This window comes from Gymnoscopelus braueri, assembly GCF_963280865.1.
Source record: "Gymnoscopelus braueri genome assembly, chromosome: 3".
Classification (NCBI taxonomy): domain Eukaryota; kingdom Metazoa; phylum Chordata; class Actinopteri; order Myctophiformes; family Myctophidae; genus Gymnoscopelus; species Gymnoscopelus braueri.
Window position 1 is genome coordinate 25690956 of NC_137612.1, and position 17385 is coordinate 25708340.

At 42.5% G+C, this 17385-nt stretch overlaps 1 protein-coding gene across 3 annotated transcripts in view; it reads right to left on the minus strand.

The window, feature by feature from the left end:
• Window positions 1-17385, minus strand: part of arhgef10la (Rho guanine nucleotide exchange factor (GEF) 10-like a) — a 186157-nt gene that overhangs the window by 34691 nt on the left and 134081 nt on the right. For all 3 annotated transcript variants that reach the window (XM_080423025.1, XM_080423026.1, XM_080423024.1), the window contains one exon: window positions 4294-4380. In XM_080423025.1, coding sequence (XP_080279151.1) covers window positions 4294-4380 — 87 coding nt within the window. The remainder of the gene's footprint in view (window positions 1-4293; window positions 4381-17385) is intronic.

Sequence of the window (17385 nt, forward strand, 5' to 3'; positions counted from 1 at the left end):
TCCGAGACGGCCTCAAGGTCAAATAGCCTAGTCTCCCTCGCACACTGATATCGTTGTAAGCTATTCTAAATGCCATCTACTGTATACAGTATCTCCTTTTCCCCATCTTAGCCAGCCCCAGATCCTCTTTTTTCAGTGTTGCACACTGAAAATAGCAGCAAATCTGTAAGTTCACAACATGTCGCAGTGCGTCGCGTTGTGAGATTTAAGTATAAATCAGGCTTTGGAATGAAATCACACCCAAAAAAAGAAAGAAAAATGTAATATAAGAAAAAATAACTTGCGCGCGTGTCCTAGGGGGCATTCATATGATTTAAACACCTTCTCCAAGTCTTGGGAGGATTACCCAATAAATTGGCCACTTTTGTGAAAAAATGAAAAAAGAAAACGAAGAAAGGGGGTAATAAAAATGAAAAATGAAACTTAAAGATGATCAGAACGATTTATTTTATTTTTTTCCAGTGAAATCTCTTCCTCCCTTCTTCTAAATCCAGTTAAATTCCCACAAGTGCAGCCACTGTGATACACTAGTCTGCCACCACATTTCTTCCCCACTCATCATAAAACTCCCTGTAGTTACCTTCTGCAAATTTTCATACTATATTAATTCAGTTTCCTAACAACATTCTCCTTTTTCTTTTTTCTTTTTCCAGAATAAGTCCTATTCTTACTCTTCTTTTTTTCTCCTCATTTCTATGAATGAATGTACAATGTTGGCATTTTGGACATTAAACCATAAGGGTAAGGCCGCTGCGATTTATCTAAATATTTATATATAAATATAAATATTTAATTTATGCTCCATTGTACAACAGTGTCACGTGCCAAACTACAAGCCCACAATATGTTGTGGATGCAGCGAGTTGTATGCTTGTAGATCTGCAATTTCTGTCGTGCGGAAACGTCATACGATGGTTTCATCTCATTGCAAATCTTTGGTCTGACTCTGAACTAGGCTTAAGGATAACAAGATAAGCCTTTTGCTTGTAGTTTCAGATGCGTTCTGTGCCTGGACATATGCGTGTATTATTTAACAACTAAGTAGGTATACAAGCCTGGGGAGTACAGTTTATTCCTCACTTTAAACGCACAATATGTGTTATCACAAAGTGTACTTCTCTCCTTCATGCACCTACTGTAAAGGGAGGACTGTGCAAACTGGAGGAGATAAGTGTTGCTGAGTACAAATGTATTAATGTTCACAACATTTTTTAATCAGTCAATTTTGAGAATTGAAAATGATCTGCTTCTAAAGAGCAGGTGCAAATGAGTGTTAAAGGACATTGTGGTGGGGATGGCAGCAGTAATGAGTATGTACTGTACTGTATGTACATACTCATTACTGCTGCCAGGAAGGTTGGTGGGGATGTCAGCCGTACTGAGTGTACTGTATGTACTGTAAAGGAAGTAATGAGTATGTAATGAGTATGTAATGTATGTTAAAGGAAGGTTGTTGGGGATGGCAGCAAAAGAAGGAGCCACAGACATAGACCCCGGAGGTATGCCGAGATAATCTTTGGAACAACAGTCACACTGTTTCTACTCCCTGAGCAAGAAATCATCAAAGGGTATAGATTAGTCAGTCACGCAATAATTACCCTATTGCAAGAAATCGAAGATGACCTTGAACCTCCCGCTTAACTTTCCCATTACATTCTGGCAATAGTCAAGCTCCTTGCAATTCTGCATCAAATCTGGCATCAGGATCATTTCCACCCGGATCATTTCAATCTACAGAATAGCTACCACAGGTGGAATATTATGCCAGGTGTGTTAGATGCACTTTTATGGTGCACAAGCAGGGGCGGGGGCATTTCTTAACAAACTTAAGCTCTATGAACTTCATTGTACAATAAAATTGCCTAAGGGGTGGGTAGGACGGTCAGTGGACCACTGCAGCCCTTGGCCCCCAGGGGCCCCTTGTCAATTGTCAAAAATGCACTACCGGTAAGCCCCTGTCAAATGCACATAAAGGAGATCAACATGCACAGATGTCAGTCACAAGATAAACCTTAAATGCATAATGGAGATTTTCAACATGCACTGATGTCAGACACAACAGAAAGTTAAACATGAACTGGATGTCAGACACAACAGAAGGGGCCTCATGGGCCGTCAAATGCACAGTATATGGAGTCAATTGCACGGTTCGGCGGTGCAACGTAGGTGTGAGGGCCACATCGCGGCCCGAACTCTAGTAGCAAAAAAGATGCCGATCTACAAGCTCACATGAAATCTCACGTGCAAATTTGGGTTAATGTGTTATTTATCAAACATAAATATATTCTAGACAGTCAAAAGGAAATACATGTATTCACTGTGCATAAACAGGGATACAACATATCCCCAACGGTGATAAAAAAAACAAATGACCAGAGGGGGGATATCAATTGCAGAGTCATGTATCCCACCCGCCCCCCCCCCCCCCCTTCCCCCTCCAGCAAATCAAACCCTGCAAACATACTGTACATACATTTCCTCGTATCCAATGATATTTATTTTTAATTTTCTTGCCATGGGCAATTTCCCCAGTGTTATGGGAGCCATAGATTACATTCATATCTTGTTTCGCCTTCCATCAACCAACACATTTACAGAGAGAGAAAACACATATTAACAGGGAACGCATCTGTGTCATTTTAGATTTGATCTGTAACCACTATTTTATACCTTGGCAATTCAAAAATAGCAGATCTACAAGCTCATGGCGAGTGCCGCGCTACAAGCTTGTAGATCTGCTATTTTTTTTCATCTTGAACATTTGTGCAAATCTTTTAATACATTTTTTTAAAACAAACATTTTTAACTCAAATCTTTGCTTCTGGAGGTCCCTGGAGCAAAATATTTTACAAATGTTAGCTTTAAAAATATATATTCAAAGATTAGCAAACATTTTCACAATTTTTCAAAAAAAAATTGCAGATCTTCACGCTCATATGAGCTTGTATATCTGCTATTTTTTTTAAAGTAGCCAAATATGTCTAAAATGACAGATGCGTTCCCAGATTGAATGGGTTAATGAAAGATCAAGTCATCTGTAATGCAAACCGGCAAAATATCCTGGATTTTACAGTGCAGGGAGACCTCAGCCATATCAAAAAAAATCTATACCCTCCGTCTGATCGGCTGTATGAGGACCAATTTCTCCGACTCGGTCAGCTCCCTGATGATCGCTGCAGTGGCTTGTAAACAACCTTTTCTTTTGTTGTCTTTATATGTCCCGCAAACTCTCTCTTTCAGGGGTTTGATTTGTGACTCCAAATGATTAAATTCATAATCATTCAGTTTCAATTTAAGTATGCATTCCTGAGCCGGTTGAGCCCTTTTAAAGGAGTAGTTCACCCAAAAGATTACTTATTTTCTATCAATTACAAACCCCATGAAGCCTTGAATTCATGAAGATTTTTTTAGTTTTTGTCGCATTCCTGAGCCAATAATTCGATGACCGAGTGGCTGGAGACTGGTCATCAAATGGTCATCAAATGATTGGCTCGGTAATGCGACAAAAATCGCCATGAATTCAAGGCTCCATGGGGTGTGTAATTGATAGAAGTATTTTTTGGGGCGAACTACTCCTTTAACTACTTAAACCCCAGCATCGGTATTGTGGGTAAAGCTTTCGCTGAAAATAGCAGATCGACAAGCTCACAACGCGACGCGTAGCGTTGTGAGCTTGTCAATCAGCTATTTTCAGCGAAAGCTTTACCCACAATAACGGAAAACCGAAAATACACTAGTATTGAGCCCTCTGGGACTTCGGTAACCCATATGGGGTTTAAGTGGTTAAGCACTCCTTCACATGCAAAAATGCAACTAGAAAGCAGTCCTACCCGTTGATTGCCTAATTACTGTAGCTGCCTTAGCAAATTAGATGTTAATTTCACGCAGATTGGGAGTGCAAGCTGAATGAAAGACGCAACACAATTTGCGCTCTGTACAAAAATGCTGAGGGTTCTAAAAACAAAAAAAGCAACTCAAAGTTAACCAACTAGTCTTTTTAAAGTACAGATTCAGGAGAAACAATATGAAAATAAAGAGGAATAGTTGCACACTCAAGTTCCAAATGCAATGATCAATTTAAGCCTGATTTATACACCGGTGTTGCATAGCAAATGTAACAAATCTACAAGCTCTCCACCTTCGCCAAGTGATCAAGCTAACACAAGTTAGCAATCTTCTTTTCATGCATTTAGTATGCATGTGTGTGTGTGCCATGCATGTGTGCGTGCATGTGTGCTACATACTGTATGTGTAAGTAAAAGCATAGCCACCGCATACAGTACTGTAACTTACCCAGAGGTAGCCTTGAGGTAAAGAGGTGCTCGCTGCAGAGAAACCCAACAGGGCACAATGAACTGGATTGTGCAGAGCAGCTTCGAGCTGTGGAAGCATACAAATATTGATTAAAGCATGCTGTACTGTATAATGACTCAACATTTAGTCATGTAAAAATTGCAGTACAAAAATTAGAATTTTACGCAGCTTTGTCATTTCACTTGGTCTGACAGTGTTTCTTCTTCAATGGAATCTCCGTACACACAAAATGTTCAGAGGCAATCACAAAACGGTGCACACAAAAGCCTCAGGTATCTGAAAGGGCTGTTCTGAAAACATGTCATGCTGTGGAGCCTGCCATTGAATCCCTCTGACTTTCAAACCATTATGTTAAAGTCACATGGGCTTCAATGTTTTGACAGAATATCCACAGTAATGTAAGCAGACTGCTCTTATTATACTTTACTTGAATGGCACCTCTCATTCATAGAATGTAGCTAAGAGTGCTTGGTAATATTGACAATATACAATATGAAAACTGTCAAGACTTACAAATAATGAACAAAGACTCTGGGTTCAGCTGCTAGCTCTTCGAGCGGACAGATGTCTGCTGTGGATATTAGATCGGGGACTTTTTTTGTTATGGCACAGTCAATCTAATCACTACGCCACCTAATAGAATCCCAACACCCATGCCTGGCTACCTGCAATGTTATGCCAACCATGGCTGTTGTGGTATGCAACTCTTTGTCATAATAGTTAAGGGATGTGCAATAGGTCTTATTTTCTATTTATTATAATGCACAGTGTTAATCATCTGTGTTTACCTGTGTGAATGCATTATTATTCATGTGTTGGTGCATGCTGGTGTTTTCAGCAGCCATTCAAGATAGAGCCATTGAACAAATATCCACAATAAACAGTGGGGCCACAAGTGAGGAACAAAGACAAATTACAGTATACACTATAACTGCATGGGCATATTATGTGAAACAAGCAAGGACACTTTTCGCCTAGAAGTATTAGTCTGACTTGATAGTCAACCGAGTATGTTTTGAATTCTGTTTTGGACCATGGGGATGTATTAATGTATAAATGTACACAAAGGCTGACAGCTTTGACTATAACAAGAAAATATTGTTTTCACAGCCGGGGCCAAGCAAAACAGACTTGAAACTAGAAAATGTGCTCCTCGGAGCATAGGTCTCCGCCAGGTCAGGTAGGTTATTGTGGGCCAGCAATGTTCCGTCATTATTGAGGTGAGTGGAATCTGTAGAGGTTGAGGGATTAATGTTGATGAAGTTATTGCACAAACATTAGATGACAATCTTGGCCAATCAGGATGGAATATGAAAAATCTGATAGATCCGTCTTGATCACATGACTATAGAGATAATGCGTACCAATTTGCATGATGTTTGGACAAAATCTGTAGGATTAATAGCCAAGAATGTGTTTTGGAAAAATCGGCCTGCTGGTAGCTCTATAACAGGCAGATGTGAAAAATCAAAAATGTAATTAATGTTTGGACAGCCATCACTCATCATTTGTCTATTGTGTAAAAAAAAAATGAAGTTGTGACCGAGTTACCTCATTAAAGAGGTGATGCCATGGTTTTGCACTTTTTCTGTTTTTCATGTGTCTATGAGGTTGATAGAACTTCATTAAGCCCCCTGGTGGTGTTTTTATGGTGTTTTATGTCTTCTCTGGCTATTTTGAGTTTCTACCTGGTAGTGATGTGCGGGTCGGGTTTTTTCATGACCCGCCCCGCCCCAACCCGCGACGGAACGCGACCCGCCTCAACCCGCCCCGCGAACCCATATATAAATCTATGGCTCAACCCGCCCCGCGACCCGCGGTGGGAATATATATATATATTATATAGCGCTCTTTTAAGTACCCAAAGTCCCTTTAAATGTCTACAGTCGCACAACATTGTCATGGGCTGAATAAACAAGCATGTTGGTCAAAATAGGGTTTTTTTTTTTTTTTTTTCGTGGAGAGCGGCTGACCCGCTCACCCTCAGCCCGCATAATTTTCTCTGAAATCCTGACTCGACCTACCCGCGCCGCGGGTTGACCCGCGGGTCCCGCGGGTTACGGGTCGACCCGCTCATCACTACTACCTGGAGGCTGAAACCTTGAGGGTCAAACGTGCCAATAGAAAAACAGCCCTTTAGTGACATAGTAAAGATATACCCTCCCCCTCATTATCATAACACAACAGGTGTGGGCATGAGGAGGAGGAGGGACTAGGACAGGTGGGTGGTGCTAAGGTGGTGGAGGAGGTGCTAAGGTGAGAACCAGGTATACTTAATGAACTGGAGGCGTGAAATAAATCTTCCTCCTAGTATAACCATAATACCTGATGATTATGTTTTAGGGGGGGGGGGGATCACTGAAAATCACGGCACCCCGTCTTTAAGTTCCTTCCTGGTGTGTATATGAAATGTGTTTCAATTGCCCTCTCCCATTCTCTTCCCCTTTACTCACATTACAGCACTGATCAGAATTTGTCTCACAACGCGTTACAACACGTTGTGAGCTTGAAGCTCGGTTGTTTTCGGAGAGATTTGGTGTAGAGGGAAAAAAGGAAGTGACCAAGTACAGACCACAGGGGGACCCCGGGCAAGGTATAGGGCTTAAGTGGTTAAGAGCAGTAAATGGGGTTGTGTGATTTAAAGATGTCTATCATTCTGGATGTGCCTCCATTAAGTTAATGAAAATAGCAATGGATGAAATGGCAATGGTGCCTATTAGTATAATAAGCTGGTTGACTTGGTCGAAGCAGGCACTCGACAGCTGGCATGAATCGTGGTCCTCGTTGACACCAAATCTGCAGTGCTCTGTTGATCATAACGACTGATGTGTCTTCCCGACAAATAGGGACCTCAATGTGTTTCACATTGTTTTGTTGCTTTTTAATTTGTTGTTGTCTGGCTTTTCATCATCTGTGGGCATCAACAACGTCAGAGTGCAACAGTTTCTCTTAGGGGAACTAAGTACTTGGACTAAAGGTGACAGCATTTAGCTATAAACTGACCCTAAACATGACCAAAACCTTACCCTGACCAAAATAATTGATCCTAACCCTGACCTTAACCAAAACAACTTACCACAACCCTGAGCTATTCCAAAATAACTTACCCTAACCTTAATAAAAAATAACTTACCATAACCCTGACCTTAACCAAAATAACTTACCATAACCCTGGACCTTAACCAAAATAAGGAACACTGTACATCTATCAACGGTTCCCCTATATTAATAACTTTGACCTGTTCTAGACCAGGCCCATTCTACTTGAGCAGGATGGCCTTGATCCAAATAGGAGAGGAGCCCAGAAGCTGTCTGATAATATTTACTTTTATCTCAAGGTATAACAATTTGGTATGGCAGGAAATCATCCCCATCACGGTAATTTCTATAGACATGATTGTTTCCTTCCATACACTCAGTGCAGCCCATTGTGCAAGTACAAGCTCATTGTGCTAATGTAAAACTAAAACTAAAAGTACATTAACATACTGCAGAGCTCATCATTCAGTTTAACCAAACATACTTGACATACCTTGCCCCTATAAAGACAAGAGGTCAAAAGCAACAGGTATGCCATGGTTACAATTTTAAGCACTTGGTCTGTCAAGACCAAGTGCAGAAAAGGTGAATATAAAAGGATAGTAAACTAGAAAAAGTGCTCCTCGGAGCACAGGTCTCCACCAGGTAAGGTAGGCTATTGTGGCCTCCTGGTGGCGCTATAATAGGCCAATGTGAAAAGGTGCCATTTCTTCTTAGGCCTTGCACGGCAATCGGACACTGACTGCATTCATGATTTGAGGCATTTTGTTAAAAACATTTGTTTTGCTAAATTAGACCTGCTGGTGGCGCTGTAACAGGCCAATGTTAAAAGGGTGGCATTTGTTCCTCAACATTGTGTGAATGTGCGTGGCAAAGTTTGACCGCAATCGGACGGTGCGTTCATGATTCGCGGAATTTTGTTCAAAACAAGCCAATAATGTAAACTTTAGATGTCAATCTTAGCCAATCAGGATGGAATATGAAAAATCAAACACATCCGTCTTGATCACATGACTATAGAGATCATGTGTACCGATTTGCGTGAAATTAGGATAACATAAGAAGTAGTATAAAATAATGTGTTTTACATAAGTCGGCCTCCTGGTGGCGCTATAAAAGGCAGATGTGAAAAATGCAGGGCAAAAGTTTTTCCTTGACCTCTAGGGAGTGTGTGCATACAAAGTTTTACACAGATCGGTGCAGTTATAGGTAAAAACACAAATCGGCCTGTTATAGCGCCACCATGAGGCTGATTTGAACATTTTCAAATGGTATTTCTTCCTCGGCCTAATAGGAATGTGCGTGCAAAATTTCACAGAAATTGCATGCTGTGATCATGATTTTACACACAGACGGACAGAGAGACGGACGGACAGGGGGCAAAACATACTCTCTCGCCATGCCTTTCGGCCTGGCGGAGACAATAAATCACCCCATGATATTCAGAAATGGTGACATGCTAGCTGGCCCGCTAGCATGCATGTCTCAGACACACATCTGTGAGTCGATGAGGACCTGTACCTGATGCATTTAGCTTCATTACATTAAAAAAAATATATATATATATTGTTTGGGGCTTTTCTGCCTTTATTAATAGTTTATAGTAGAGATGGACAGGAAACAGGGGGAGAGAGATAGGGAGAGACATGCAGCAAAGACCGTCGGGAACGGGACTCGAACTCGCGATTTGCTGTCAGGCTACTGTACATCAGAGCCTAAGTGCCCGGACCGCTGGCCGCTTCATTTCATTTTTGATTGATTGAATACTTTAACAGTTTGCAAAAAAAGGCACGGTGGCACAGATTTATACAAAAGAATGCTAAAAGGATAACCCAAACTAGAAAAAGTGCTCCTCGGAGCACAGGTCTCCGCCAGGTCAGGTAGGTTATTGTGGGCCAGCAATGTTTGGAATTCGCCAATCAGGATGGAATATAAAAAATCGGACGGAACCATCTTGATAACTTGACTATAGAGATAATGTGTACTGATTTGCATGATGTTTGGACAAAATTTGTAGGAGTAATATAAAAAGAAAAAACAGCCTCCTGGTGGCGCTAAAATAGGGCAATGTTAAAAGGGTGGCGTTTGTTCTTCAACGTAGTGCGAATGTGCGTGCAAAGTTCCACCGCAATCGAACACTGCGTTCATGTTTTGGGGCATTTTGTTCAAAACGGGACACTCCTGCAAACTTTAGATGTCAATGTTAGCCAATCAGGATGGAATATGAAAAATTAAACAGATCCATCTTGATCACATGACTATAGAGATCATGTGTACCGATTTGCGTGGAATTTGAAGGCTTAATCTAAAAAAGAAATATTTACATAAGTCGGCCTACTGGTGGCGCTATAAAGGGCTAATGTGAAAAATGCAGGGCAGATGTTTTTCCTTGGCCTTTAGGGAGTATGCGTGCAAAGTTTCACGCAGATCGATGCAGTTGTAGGTAAAAACGCAAATGGGCCTTTTATAGCGCCACCATGAGGCATTTCTTCCTCGGCCTAGTGGGAATGTGTGTGTGAAATTTCACGGAAATCGCATGCTGCATTCATGATTTGAGTTATTTAGTTCTGAATTGGCATCCAGGGAGTGTGTGTGCACTAGGGGTGTGCCGATATATCGTCCCGCGATATATCGCGATACGTTTTCGTGACGATATGTATCGTTTTGAAAGAAAAAAAATCGTTTTACTTTTTTTTTTTTTTTTTTACAATAATAATAATCAGGCATGCAAACAGCCCCGAGGTGAAAAGGGTGACAACATGTTTTTTTTTTGGGTCAGGTGTCACACTATTGCCCTATTTGGATTCAAAACGGCTATTGTTGCTGAAAAGCTACAAGTTCGCATGTCTGAATAATGCAAAAACAGAATTATTTGTTTGCATTTGCTTTTTTTCTCCCCCATATATTTTTCATAATAAAAAAAGTGCGTATCGTATCGTATCGAAATCGTATCGAAGTTGTGAGCCAAATATCGTATCGTATCGTTTGGTGAAATTAGTGTATCGGCACACCCCTAGTGTGCACAGTTTCGCAGCGACCGGGCCAACGGTGCCGGAGATTAGCTGTTCACAGACTCGCCTTTCGGCCTGGCGGAGACAATAAGCCCTTAGGGCTTGTTTCCATTAAGGTCCTGTGTACTACAATATATACATATTTTCATCTGAGAAAAAGTGTTACCTCCCCCATACCAGCCAACTCCCTCCCCAGTCCCCACACTGTTGAGAAATCCCAGCAAAACTACCATTTCATTTACCAGGGCAGTTGCTTATTCTATAGCAGCTTTATCCAAAGCTATTTACAATATGCATTACATTCAGTATTTACTTTGTTATGTTTTTTTATGTTGTTAACCTCATTATCCAACCTTGGGTAATGCCAAATGCCAAATGTAGTTTTCTTATTTTTCATTCCTCTCCTGTACACATCAATTTTGTTGTTTTGGTTCAGCACAGGACATATAATATCTGTGTCAAGAGAATGTGTAAAATGTGATGGCAGATAAAGCATTTCCATTTCCCACAGCTATTTCCAGATGTATGGAGATTGATGGAGTCTATGATTACATACTGGGGAGAGAGAATCTTGCCACCATGGTAATTCCCAATCCTGAAAAAGCATAAGGTATTTGCTGTGAACTCCCAAATGATTCTTCAAGTGATATGTGACATTTACCTTTGGAAATTAAATTGGTCAAACCTGGGAATACACATGGGTCTGGATTAGATTGCAGTCCTGTGCCACAGCAGGTGACAGACTATTCATTACCAATAAAGAGTGGCACATATCAAACAAAATGCAGGGGTTAAAAATCTGTATTCTGTGGACATGTAGGCTTGATCTGAAAGATGGCTGATATGGTCTGAATGATAGAAATTGACATTTATAGAGCCAAGAAGAAGAGAGGGAAGGTGGGCGAGGGGTTGGGGAGGGTTATTGCCCCCAGGTCTCCTTCATGTGCTGTTGAATAATGCGAGCCTGCTGTTGAATACAGCATGCCTGTTTTGACCAGCACTCAGCTAGCTGGAAATGGAATAATTAAAATGTTGCTTGTGTGTTTGTGCTTATGTGCGTGCGTGCGTGCGTGCGTGCGTGCGTGCGTGCGTGCGTGCGTGCGTGCGTGCGTGCGTGCGTGCGTGCGTGCGTGCGTGCGTGCGAAAGACGAGACTTTTAAGGTGGCGGGCCACTTAGGCAGACGGTACATCTAATTTCGTGACATCCAGCTGGGATCGGTGTGTGTGTGTGTATTGGGAGGGGGGGGGGAGGTCAGCGACGGATGCTGCGTGCCTTTAACTGTCGTCCTCCAAGGCGGCAAACATCAATCACAAGTAATTTATAGCCTTCCTCTCACAAGAGACCCTCCTCTTCTCCTCTCTCACAGGAGTGTTGTTTGTAAACACAAATTGTTGAAACTAAATGTTTTCCCCCGGTCAATTGACGTTTTACACATCTGTCCAACATGCAGGGTTACTCCCATCATCACCATCTATTCAAATTTATCACAGAGATGCATGGTCTCAACTTTTTTCCACATCAATCTCACACCCTCACCTCTGTCTCCCTCATCTGTGTCTCAATCAGTTTCTCTCCTCGATCAATCAAACTATCAGTCAATCAATCAATATATTTTTATAGCTCATGCATTTAAATGCAATACAATGTGCTTTCCATTAAGTGAAAGTGCACAGGCAAAAACTAGATAATGGTAAAAAGAATAACAAAGAATATCTGAAACAAAACTAGAAAGATGGCACCTAACCTACAGTATAGTAGAGTACATACCTGCAGTGTTATGCTACTGGAAAAAATAGGCCATTTCCACATATCGTATAATGATCTCTCTAGTAGCAACATTTTGTTTGATTAGGCCAATGACGCAAGATTTGCATGTTATGTCTGCTGATGCACACAAAATGTCATGGTGTTATGTTCCAGTAGGAAGTCATATTCCTTCTTGTGAAAAGCCATGCCCCCAACCCCTGTTGGAAAATCGATGTCCAACCCTGGCCTTCAGCCCAGTGGAGATAAAAAAAGGTGTGTTTTGTAGGTGCTTAATAGCTTCAAATAAATAATTTTATCGAGAGGGGGACTATTCCAGACTTAGGTCCATAAGTGCATAAGGCAGTTTCACCATACTATATCGATTAGTGAGACGGAACGAGTCTGTGGATCTTAATCCAGGGATGGTTTTCAGAATTATTCTGAGAAAACTTTGCTCAGTAATAACAATACAATACAATAACAGAAATTTGAACAACAGGTAAGACCGCTGTTTTGTACATCTTCATAAGCAGACAGAAACTCTCTGGTTACAACGAACTCATTCACTGAGATTCATAGCTGCACATCACTTCTGGGTAGAGTCTGTTTAAAATAAACATCCACTATGCAAGACTGAGGCAGTTCACTAGTTCAGAATCAACCTTAGGGTATGCGTTTATCAGTCAATCAATGGTTGAGATTGAGAATAATACAATTGTCAGTTATGATATTTGAAAACTAGGCTCTCCTTGCAATTTTTATGCTCTGATAGTATAAAGAGAGGACGGTATATAAAATAATACAAATAGATTTCCAATTCTCTCTCTCTCCATCTTTCTTTCCTTGTCTTTTTCTCTCTTTCTTCCCCATTTCTTTTCGCCATCTCTCTCTCTTTCTGTCCACTTCCTCCTCTGCTAGCCTTCCCTCAAGAGTAGGCAAGATGTTTTTTGATAGGTAATTAAGCAGCAACCTTAATAGGCGTCCATATGGAAGCCCTGTGGTTAGGAGCAGGAGAGAGAAACAGAGAGAGAGAGGCTGCTAGACCAGAGGGACAGAGGCTCTGGCTGAGGAGGAATATGATGATGGTGGTTAGGACACGTGGGTGGGGGTTTTATCAGTCACTTGAGACTGTCAGGCGTCGCAGGCGTCGCATCTCCACCGGCGGAGATTGTTTTGTCTCCGCCTGGGGGAAGCATATCTACAAGCTCACCACGTGTCACGGTGCGACGTGTTGTGAGCTTGTACATCGGCATTTTTTGGTGCACGACACAATGGGCAAGAATAAATCAGGAATAGTTGGCCAGCAGAGAGGACATCTTTTTTATGGCCGCACTCAACTGTTATGTGGGTTGTTCACAGGGCAAGTGTGCACAGTGGCCACGATCAATAGAGTCTAACACTGATCCACTGATCAAACCTCGTTAAACAGCCAATGGAAGAGGCATACGAGCGTGTCAACATAGAGACAAAAAGACCATTTCCACCTGTGAATGTGTAAACGACATCGATAGACACATGCAGGGAAAAGGGGGTCTGTGGCAGTGGCTATATCAGTGGTGAACCCAATGCTAATAGTGTGTCAGTGAGGCACCATTTAAAAATCAATGTGATACAAGGTTGCTCTAAGTCAATTGTCAGTCTTGTTAATTGCACTAACTGTGTGCGGTTGAATGTGTCTGTGCGCGCGTGTGTGCCTGCATCCGTGTCCATAAATGTTTGTGTATGTGTTCTCTCCGTATGTGTACGTCTGTCCATAGATGTGTCTAGATGTGTGTATATACAGTATGTGCACTTACCTAGTGTATCTCTGTTTGTGAATGTGTATTGTTAAGCATGTGTGCATGTCCGTTTCCATAGTGTGCGTGTTTCTGAGTGTTTGTGCATGCGTGCGTGTGTGTGTGCGCTCATGTAGATGAGTGTCCAGACACATGCACCTCTGTGTGCACGTGGAGATGAGCACTGAGGCATTTCCCAGGTGGGGAGGACGGTAGGAGAGGAGAAAGGCAGGCAAGGGAAGTGGGCTGGGGTGGCATGAGTGGGGGGGTTTGATGGAGGACTTTGGGGAGCACGGGGTAGGAAAAGCGAGGAAGCCGGCAGGTGAGCTAATTAAAGCGAGATTTGTTGATGTGATGAGAGGGCGGTCTCCCAGCTGCCGGTTACCAATGACCCAATGCCCGACAGGAAGTCCACCCCACCCATTATCCCAGGGGGTAGCCAGCCCATATGCTAGCTCCAGGTGGCATTGTTTGGGGAGTGCCTCTGTATTGTGTGTGTGTGTGTGTGTGTGTGTGTGTGTGTGTGTGTGTGTGTGTGTGTGTGTGTGTGTGTGTGTGTGTGTGTGTGTGTGTGTGTGTGTGTGTGTGTGTGTGTGTGTGTGTGGGGGTGTGTGTGTGTGTGTGGGGTGGGGGAGTTCAGGGTTTGGGGGGCGTCGGGTCTAGACACTCTGATGGATTACCATAAAAAGTGTATAATTACACCCCCATTCCTGCGAGGTCATCACAGACAGCAACATCCACTGTGATTTAACTCTGAGAGTGTAGACATGTAATTTTTACACCCTCACAGTTAAATGGACACTGTGGATTTCACTGTGTACTGCGGAGCTGCATGCCAGTGGTCTGGCTGTCACAGCCATTGTGGATCTTCTGCTATGGTTCGGCAGCCAAGATAATGGCAGTGAATAGTTTTAATTATTCATTTGGGCAGCCTAGATTGCTGGACTGGCATCCCGTAGGTATGGTTCCTCGTGTCCAATTAATGTTATGCTAGTTCCCAAGGCTGCTCAGGTGGAGTGTTTATCCTTACAGCGATGTATCCTCGCGGTCGTGAAATCTATGTTCTGCTGTGGAGGAAATTCGCCATGCTTTATATGTGTGAAAATCGCTGTGTGTTCTTACAAGGAACAATGCATCAAATTCACCAGGGGCCCATAATGTTATCAATGACAAGACACAGCACCCGGCATCGGTATTGTTTGCCTCTCCCCCTGCTTATGTAATGGATTCTCTTTATTGGAAAGTGTGCTCTATAGCCACTTATGAAATACTGTACAGAAAGGAATTCATGAGCACAACATTTCTGGACTGCCTCAGAGGGAGGGAAAAAAAATTAGACCTTGCAAATATTATATACTGTACTGTATAGCTCGCTTAAAAAAATAATAAACACCAGCTCAATAAAGGCGAATGGACGGAGAAATAGCTTGCTTCACAGAGTTGAGGTAAACACACAGCCACATGTGCATGCACACCCACGCACCTCCTTCATATACTTTCCAATTCCATAGTCACAGTCCACCCCCCTATTGCACATACATACCAACACTCTTACACGCACTAACAGGCACTAATAGAAAACTTCCACTATTTATTAAGTGATAATTGACTGGTTCAACAGCTCCTTCGCCACACTGCAGCCCTACTGCCCAGGGCTACAGGCAGGAGGGCCAAGGAGTGAATCGTCAGTCAACCTGAAATTACTTACAACTGGAGCCCCTGCTACAAGTAATGCACACTAAAACAAGCTGGTAACATGAATGTTTTTACAACACGTCTGTCGGCTAGCCCCACGTTACTGGGGGAAAACAGGCATCTTTATGCTTTATGTTTTTCTTCCTTTTTTCATTTATGTTTTTTTTTTGTGTTTATAGGCCTATTAGCCAATTATAATTTTTCTTCTCCCAATTTAGTTGGTACGACAATTAAGCACATGAACCCTAGCATCACTGTTCTGGGCGTGTCATAATAGGCATAATAAACATTCAGCGAAAATAATAGACCTGCAAGCTCACACTGCGTAGCATTGCGATTCATTGTGTGCTTGTAAATCAGCTATTTTTGGTTAAATAAGATAAAACCGTTAAAAAAGGAGGGGACGAAGTATAGACCCCTGGGGGAGTCCAGTCAACAATGTATAAGCGTTTAAGTGGTTAATTCAGAGAGCCAATAATTTTCACTAATTGTTTCTCCCTATCTAGTTGTTCAGTTAACCCTCCCCAGTCCCCACATATTTCTGTGTTGCCACTGCTATTGTACCCTACTGGATCATCTGCCAGTGAGGTGCCCACACCAGGAGGACATAGCACCTCCGTAGGAGTCGCTAGCACAGTGACAAAGTTCACCATCCACATCAGACTTCCCTCCCCCAAACACAGCCAATTGTATTTGTATAGACGCTCAGCAAGCTGGATGCACCGTGGTGGATTCAAACCCCTAGACTCTGTAGGGTTGGACAGGTATACTTTACTCCTGCACCACCCGAGCAACCTCTATGTACCTTTGTAAGTCAGGTTCTACGTTGTCCTTGTACTGTGAGCGTGAATATGCACTGTGAATGTGAAGCTGTTCCTGCACTAACGTCACCAGGACAAATCATACACAGACGCACACACTAAACTGCACAACCACACACACACACACCCAACGCACAAGTGCAGTCTGCGCACGCACACATGCCATGCCTCACATGCATGGCACGACCACAAAAGGACAGCGCTGCGGCCGTTTGCTTATAATCTGTTTCCCCCAATATATCCTCTAATGAAATTAACACAAAAGGCAGGGACGATCAAAGTTGCCATGCACCGCTCATGTTATGATTTCATGAGCTAGATGTCACGCAGCCATTTTAAATTCCACTGGCGTCTATGTGCAGAGATCAAAGGGCCAGCCACCTGCTGTGCACGCACGGCCTGCATTATGCTCAGAATTTTCAAAGTCATTTGAAGACAATAAGATTAAACTATCTGTAGGAGAGGAGACCGAATAGTCTTTCCCGTTTTCTTTTCAATTTAACTCTTGATTAGCTTGCAGCAGTTCTCTTGACTTCAGAGGTGGTCAGGACTTCAGGGCGAAACATATGGCTATCAGCTTAATATTAAAACTGGCTCAGGACATTTCCCTCCAATTTAATAACTACAGTCTGTACAGTAACGATTCCCTGTCTCCTTGGGCTACGCCACAGATTATATCAATAAGTGGAATGAAGTCGGAGAGTGCTTTTGCATATTGCTCCTCAGGAGCCTCTGCCTGACATTGGCAGGACATCACAAACTTGACGGAGATTTCCTTCCTCCTGCATGTCCTTCACACAGCTCCTCGGACGATTGCAACACACACCTGGCTAATGTGATGCAAATTCTTCATGTCGCTCACTGCCCTCCACCTCGCACACGCACATGCACATGCACACACACACACACACACACACACACACACACACACACACACACACACACACACACACACAAATCCTACAGCCATGGCAGCACCAGCG